The sequence below is a fragment of the Argentina silus genome, assembly GCF_951799395.1.
Source record: "Argentina silus genome assembly, chromosome: 17".
NCBI lineage: Eukaryota > Metazoa > Chordata > Actinopteri > Argentiniformes > Argentinidae > Argentina > Argentina silus.
Genome location: NC_139671.1, coordinates 3,872,854 through 3,881,144, shown reverse-complemented (window position 1 = coordinate 3,881,144; position 8,291 = coordinate 3,872,854). Strand labels below are relative to the sequence as shown.

Genomic DNA, 8,291 nt, shown 5'->3' with positions numbered 1-8,291 from the left:
GTAATTGTGTATGTCATGCCAGAACCACAAGGCTGGAAGTTGAAAGCACTACAATGTAGATGAAATTGGCAGTTTGTTTTCATACAATTATTTGCAGAGATTTCACCTGGTTCACTACAATACAGTTCGTGTCTGCATGAAATACAAGTAAGTAATAAATGACATGATTTAGAGACTTGATGGTCTACTGCTTTCAGATAAATCTCATGAGGCAACAACGTAAAACAACTTACTTCCTTTCTTGGTTTTAAAATATACAGTACATTAGGTCAAAGAGACGCATACTGTATGCTCAATCAAAGTGCATTTCCAGTAAAGTATATTATATATCATAAGGGGCCTGTGATAGCTATGGCACTGTTGAGGGCACACCAAAAACAAGAGTAACATTATCATAGGATAAGGATATCTAAAGATTTTGGAGAGAAAACTAATATTACACGGCGGGCACCGTGGGCCCTGCGGACATGCAACGTGGACCCGTTCTCTCTCACTAACGCTACTTTTCCAACTGTAGGCTGAAATTATACAAATTATCCCGTAGCACGTCTTTAAACAAGAGGAAGCATTTTATCAGTAATGTCTTTGAAAAGTAGCAGGGATGATTGAGGGCTTCTATGACCAATATGATATTGAAGAACAAGATTACTAAGAGGCAGTTGAATTACCATGTACCCTCCGTAACTAGACATCTACTGTATTTAATGCTACAGTAAGCAATGCTCAATGTTCCCTATAAAACAGCCTTTTTCTGTTCATTTATGCTTGGATGTGTACCCTGAGGAATACATAACTATTTAAGTGCTTGTGATGAAACCGGACAGAACTGGATTAGTTGTCATAGATGGGGTGAATAATCAAACCACCATAGCCCCGCGCTAAAAGAGCCTGCTATACTAATGCTTTAGAAAACCAGAGTTATAAATACTACTTTAGAGACAGCGTACAACTAATATATGCAGTGCTGATCATGTGCAAATGTGAACATTCATTTTATTTTTATTATGTTATTCATGTCAGACAAAATCAAAATCACTTTGTAATTAGGATGCCCTTCACTGTCTTTCCAAAAATATAATATCAAAACCAAATATTGTCTAAAAATAAGACATCCTTAATAGAAGGCGTGTAGTTTGTCTGGTCATTCCAGGTTTATTTGACTGCTGCAGCAGTCAGTGATGAGAAGACAAGTCGGGAAGGCAGAGCAGGTCATTCACCACTGGGTGGTGTTCTGTCTCTCCATGACAGTGGAAGTTATTGTGAAAGTTACCTATAGGGGGTGTTGTAGAAGTTATTTTGGGGGTGATTTTGAAGTATTCATTCTTTGGGAGTGTACATGATGGTATTATCCTAGAGAATGGTAAATGGGTATTTTCTTGCAGAACATGTAGTAGCATCTATCATGTAGGTTCTCTCTAAGGGTAGTCGAGGTATGTAAATGGAGGTAGTGGGGTGTTCTCCTAGAAGGGTGCTAGTGTGTGTGTGTGTGTGTGTGTGTGTGTGTGTGTGTGTGTGTGTGTGTGTGTGCGTGCGTGCGTGTGTGCGTGTGTGCGTGTGTGTCCATCCTGGGGTGTTGAGCTAGATCATCCCACTGCGTTCATCAGCGTCGGACCCCCTGCGTGGAGACCCCCGGCCCAGCAGCAGCTCCTTCTCGTGGACCAAGCTGTCGAGAAGGTCCTCCTGACGATGGTTGTGGTAGACCTTCAAGAAGGCCATGACCGTGATGGTCAGCCAGGTCAACCAGGCTGACCATAGGCCGAACTACAGGACGGAGAAAGAGGGAACAAAGGTGAGAGGGAGGGAGGGAGGGAGAGAGAGAGAGAGAGAGAATGTGAGAGAAGGGGTGAAAAGGAGAGTTAGAGGTAGAAAGAAATGGCCGGTGACTGATAATGGTTGAACGATCAACCATTGAACAAGCATATAGGCTAGTAGACCTTATGCCCACATCCTTACCTGGGCAATGGCAAACTGGTCATAGAAAGAAGAGTTGTCCAAATGCAGCTCCAGATCAGTGTCCTGCAGGTCTTCACAGCTGAAATAAACACACACATGAATGAAACCTAAGAACAGTGTTGTATAAATACCAGCTATGTTAGGCAGCTCTTACCTACATCAGACTAGCATAATTGCGCTTCAGAGTGTGTTCCCAATAACTGACTAATATTCATGTAGTGCTGTAGTTAAAATAAGAAATGTCAAAGAAGTACTCTCAATGGGGGGATTGACATTTGAGAGCCGGCCCACCTGCTTGGCATGGCCCCGTTCTCAGTGATGGCATCACACCAAGCACTGAAGCCCACGCTGGTGATGGTGCTGGCCACAAACACCACAAACACCACCAGCAAACTCAGCAGCAGGTTCAGGAAGGCGTGGAAGAAGGAGCTGGAAAACATGGAAAAAATAAAATGTTCTATTATGTAAATACTTGTATGTACTACTTGTATCGATACTTTATATTGATTCCGTGTGGCCCTGTTGTGGTGTCATAAACTATTGTCATGAACGATGTTGTGGTGCCATGGGTCTTTATGTCAATGAAGCCTTTGTGGCAGACACACATGTGATTTCTGTTACAAATCAAGCAGATACAACAGGGCTTTTCGTGAGATTTTCCTTGGGTAGTGTGCACAGAGCAACACTAACAGTTGCCACACAAGCACTCATTTTAAAACCTGGAGATATTTTTTGGGGGGGGAAAGTTATTCTCTGGCCGGATGATGATAGGGAAATCAATGCAGCACCTGACGTCTGGTTGTTCGTGAGTCTATTTCCTGAAAACCAACATTATCATATATTTTATACAATTATCCATGTTCAGGTTGTGGCAGAGCTTAATGTATGCCTATTATGTTAATCTTTCAAAAACGTAAGTAATGTAATGTAATGTAAAACAGACACCCATTTGTACAGCTATTTGGATTCACATTTAAAACCTAGGCTACAATTAGAAACCAGACGCATGCCATGCAGTAATCGTGATGTCAAATTTGCAATAATATTACAAAACATTTTGCGTGTTTGATACATGGAAAAATAATGACTTTTCAATAATCACACAGAAAAGCGCTCTCACTCGTCATGTCCTTTGCAGAGATAGAAAAACGTCCGCCATGCTTGAACGGCAGAGAGGATGAGGGAGGCGATGCCGACGAAAGTGATGAAGCGGCAGGAGGAATCGGCTCCCCATTCTTCCACCATAAAGCGCTGTTTCCCCACGGTCATGTTTTCACTTTGCCACATCCCCTCCGTGAACAACAGGCATTTTCCTTGGAAGTCATCGCTGTTTTCGGAGAGCGGTACGACGGAGATGAAGGCGAATAAAAAGGCCAAAAAATAAAGTATGCATTGACCGAAAAGAAAATTGTCAAGAGCCATTGCGCTCCTCCGCCGCTGCCATAGATTTGCCGCTTAGCTGGAAACCTGGCGGTAGTGCGGCTGCGCTGTGAGAGGGAGTCTGAGCAGAGCATCACTTGACCGCGGCTTCTTAATTGTATGTTATGGCTATCCTGCTTTTATGCTCAAAAAACTATTTATCAAGCATGACTACTTTATTATTCAATCACAACTGGACATGAAATCATTGCCACTATGCATATTCAATGTCCATGGTGAGAATTGATTGATACAGATTAATCTGAAATGCAATGCATTCCCTTGTACACATACTGTACTGTTGACCGCATTGCACAATAATAGGAATTGTTCGCATGACAGACACATACACATTCAAACTTGTAAATTATTACATCCAGTATGATGCCTGTCATTGTTGAATAACACACAACACATTTTGTCCTGATTAACATGAAAGGTGTTTCTATGTAGGTCCTGAACTGTTACTTGGAAAAATTGCTTTTCTTACTATTTCTGTAACACAGTTTGGATTGTGGTAACGCTCTACTGCACACAGTTATCCTTAGGCAACAAACTAACAATTTAGAATTTGAGTCCGTCTGTCCCATCCCATCCTGTCCCACTGACACACGCCGGCATACATCACTTGACCTAAGCTCAAAGTCATGACCCCATCTCAAATAGTCATGACCTCAAGCAGCTCTCAGTTTCTAAACCTACTTGAGGCTCAAAGACTACTCACAGACTCAATATGTCAGTCATTAAGCCTGTGGACAAGGACTATTTCATTTGAAGATAATATGCCTGCTGTGTCTGTGTCATGTCTCAAACAAACAGTTCTTTAAACGGTTCACTAAGGTACCCAAATAGATACGTTTGGTTGGCCGAGTCACCTGCCTTGAGAACGACATTACACAATAAATGTTGAGGACGTAGCTGACAGGGTAAAGGTTGTTGGCATGACGTAGGAATATTGACTCCTTCTTCTCTCCTAAGATTGTTGGTCAGACACGGAAAGGGATAAAGGTTAATATATGCTTTGAGGATGACAGAAATTATGTCTTGTCAAGACTTTTGGATATCGCCGAGGGGTGTCGCTGACGCCATCATAGACCGTCATAGATATATGTTGATTGACACATATTAGCAATATAAGCATAAAATTAACCGAAACACAGGAAAAGATAGAAAAGCATGGTTTCTATAACAATCAGAGTCTTTGCTATTAAACAGCATTACTTGTGGGAGGTATCATCTCATCCAGGAAAATAGGGAGAAAGGTGGTTCTTGTTATCCTTTTACATATTGACAGGTATTGCTGTAAATTCCACATACACTGTAGAGTGTGATTTATTTTGCCCGTACAGTGGTCTATGGTGGATCAATGAGTGGGCCCTTGCTTTTGAGCGGAGCGTCTCTCAAGATAACAAACTATATCCAAAGCAAAGTCCTGGAGGAAGAGAAAAAGGCCACCCAGTGCTACATGCATGTTGATTGGCCCTGGAGACTAGAAGGGGGGGAGCTTACAGGGCTTACGAATGATAAGGGGATTAAGTTGGAAAGGGGGTTGGGAGGGGGGGGCTACTCTTCCTGAGCCGTGGGCTCCATCTTACCTCTAACTGAGACCGAATTCCTCTGCTCTGCCGACACCTTCCCGGGGGATGACCTTTGGCCAAAAAGAACATGAAAGTGTCCAGAATGCAGCTGAGTGGACAAAGTGCCTTCCTGTGAGCATGGCAGAAGCACACCTACATACAGGTACCAACAGTGTTGTATGGTGTTTATTAACAGCTAGTGTTGTCTTCCAGTGTATTGTACCTTCCTGTGGTAGATGTTTTGTGTCGTAGGTTTTGTGGCTAACAATGTTACATGAGTTATGAAGGCATGCCTGTGACCATCTTTGGTTTGCTATTGTGACAATGCTGAAAGTTGACATCCATACCTTTCACCAACTGATCTGATGACTAGAGTGCTATAATTGACCATAGCTTCAGCAACAGCTTGTTATTGAGTCATCGCATCACACTATTAGCATCTCCACAAGCCTGCAACAAGCATAAAAATGCATGATCATCACACTATATGGCTTTTTCATACTTCATTTTGATATCATTCAATTCTAGGTTATTGCTTGACCACATAACAGCATAATGTGGGATAAATGGAGGTAATATTGTTGGAAATCTTGAATACTGATAGTATTATCTTCATGCCTTGAGTCCTGGATTGAATTCCGAATGCTATTAAGCGGTTATGATGAATAAAATAAAAAAGCATAATCGCCCCTTGTGTCTTTCTTCTTGTTGCTCATAGGACCTGCGTACAGCACTAAGGACACCGGAGTACAAAAATACCTCTGTTAAGCTGCTTATGAGGTCTTCCAGAAAATAGTTCCACACCTTTCTTCTTCCCCTATCCTTCCCTCTTGCCCACAGTCCACACCCATAACCTTTACACTGTTCACCTCCACTCCTACCTGGACCACTTTACTAATTCGGGTGCCCCTCCACTCCTGGATGAGGACGGAAGACTTTGACACAACACATAAACACAAATACTGTACGCCAGGACAAAATGGCGGTCCTGAAGGTAACATTCACCAAGACCAATCGGGGCAAGCTGGCACAGGTCTTGTGGGTCCTCAACTGGATTTCTGTGGTAACAGGCATCATCCTCTTCAGTCTGGGCCTCTTCCTCAAGGTGGAGATCCAGAAACGGCGGGAGTTGATGTCAGACCGCGAGATTCACTCTGTGCCCAGCATGCTCATCGCCACAGGTCTGGTGGCCTGTGGCATCAACTTCCTGGGTGGCAAGATCTGCTACGACTGTGTCGACACCACCAAGTTTCTGCGCTGGAAGCTGCTGATGCTACCTTACATCGTGTGCACCTTCTTTTTGACCTTCTGCATCTTGGTGGGGGCACTCATGTGCTACAGCATGCGCAACGAACTGGAGGAGTCGCTGTTTTTTGGATTACGCCAAGCTATGCGCTACTACAAAGACTCAGGCACACCGGGTCGCTGCTATCTGAAGCGCACCATGGACATGCTGCAAATCCAGTTCCAGTGTTGCGGAAATGCGGGTTACCGCGATTGGTTCCACATCCAGTGGATCAGCAACCGCTACCTGGACTTGACCCGCAGTGACGTAGCTGAGTAAGTTCAGAGGACAATGAAACCCCAGGTTCTGTTGTGCTGCCTGTTTCGAATGGGCAAGGGGCCATAATCTGCTTCTATTCTGGCAATCTAACAATGGAAACCAGATTGTAGAATTGGTTTAGCTCATCTTGAGGGAGGGCTCTGAGTAGACTTGGTTGAGCTCATCTTGAGCTCTACTTAAGGGAGGGCTCTGAGTAGAGTGGGCGAGCTTCAGCTAGCCAGAGCCCTTCAGATTTGATCAGCCAATGTAGTAACAGTAGCGCCTATTCCAAAAAATTTAGCTGGCACCAGTTATTGCTGCCCTGATGCCTGTGACCTCCTCCCATTATCAACTGGTCGAAGCTACTTTAAATTTGTTTAAATTGACCCCTTTGTTTGATTTCAACTCCAGACTGTTGGAGTATAGAGCTAAAAGAAGACAACATAACTGTGTGTGTTAAAAAACGGTAGTGTTCCGCTCAATATTTGGCCTTTGTTACATCATTGTTTTATCCTTTAAGTATCTTGTCTTTTAGGCACCGTATGCATCTAACGATGCCTTCTCCTTGTCTCCTCAGTCGTCTGAGGAGCAACGTGAATGGGAAGTACCTCATGGACACGGTCCCCTTCAGCTGCTGTAACCCCTACTCTCCGCGGCCCTGCATTCAGCACCAGGTCACCAACAACTCGGCCCACTACAACTACGACTACCAGACGGAGGAGCGCAACCTGTGGAAGAGAGGCTGTGGGCAGGCACTGCTGGACCACTACACTAACATCATGCAGTCCATCGGCTTCACAGTGCTTGTCATCTGGCTGTTTGAGGTTGGCCTTACCACACCTTCTGTCTGTTGAAACACCTTATACTTCCTACAATAATTATAGCACCCACTGCAATTTTGTTTAATTGAGATTTCAAAAAGAGTGTAGCGTTATGGCATTGGCAAAGAATCTCGTAGGGCACGGTACGGTAGCTTGAGGATTGTTAAATAACAATGTCACAGGAATTCTGTGTTTCCTACCATAATGTTACAGGTTACAGCTTGTGACAACCAATGTGACCCATACGGTATGTAAACTGACATCATTCTGTTGTCATGACAACATAGGTAATAGTGTAACAGTTAATTGCTTGGAATGTAGACTATCGAAGATATCTTGTTATTGATGATTTCATGTCAGTAGCCCTTTTGGATACAAAATGGCACTTTTTTTTTTTTAGAAAGTGCATTTGCACACTTAGATGGTGTTTTTGTTGGTGGTGGAAAAACATTGCCTGATCATGATTTTGAAAAAATACAATTTCAACTGTATGCACAGCTCTCTAACTAAGTGTGCTTTTCCCCAACAGTTATTTGTGCTAACAGGAGTGCGCTACCTGCAAACGGCCTTGGAGAATGTCCTTCGGCAAGGCGACCTTGACTCTGAGTCCGACGGGTGGCTCCTGGAGAACAGTATTGCCGAGACGGCCCGCTACAACTTCAACATCATCAAGAACCTTGGGAAGTGCTACCAGGTGGACGACGACCCCAACATTGACGTGCCAAGCGCTGCCCAACAAGAGGTGCCTACTCGCCAGACCACTGTGGGCAGCTAGCATCGCTGGGTCTGCACATCCACCCAGACCACTGTGGACAGCTAGCATCGCTGGGTCTGCACATCCACCCAGACCACTGTGGACAGCTAGCATCGCTGGGTCTGCACATCCACCCAGACCACTGTGGACAGCTAGCATCGCTGGGTCTGCACATCCACCCAGACCACTGTGGACAGCTAGCATCGCTGGGTCTGCACATCCAC

General features: G+C 44.2%; 2 protein-coding genes across 2 annotated transcripts; one reads left to right on the top strand and one right to left on the bottom strand.

Annotated features, from left to right (window-relative positions):
• Positions 1–1,578: 1,578 nt before the first annotated feature.
• On the bottom strand, positions 1,579–3,375 carry tmem179aa (transmembrane protein 179a-A; the record flags this gene model as incomplete). Its single annotated transcript, XM_083688335.1, has 4 exons — positions 1,579–1,761; positions 1,954–2,032; positions 2,245–2,382; positions 3,074–3,375. The coding sequence occupies 4 exons, from the start codon at positions 3,373–3,375 to the stop codon at positions 1,579–1,581; spliced, it is 702 nt and encodes a 233-aa protein (XP_083544461.1).
• Positions 3,376–5,928: 2,553 nt separating this feature from the next.
• prph2lb (peripherin 2-like b) lies at positions 5,929–8,088 on the top strand (the record flags this gene model as incomplete). Its single annotated transcript, XM_083688772.1, has 3 exons — positions 5,929–6,509; positions 7,070–7,316; positions 7,843–8,088. 3 exons carry the CDS (start codon positions 5,929–5,931, stop codon positions 8,086–8,088), a joined length of 1,074 nt encoding a protein of 357 aa, XP_083544898.1.
• Between the last annotated feature and the right edge of the window lie 203 nt (positions 8,089–8,291).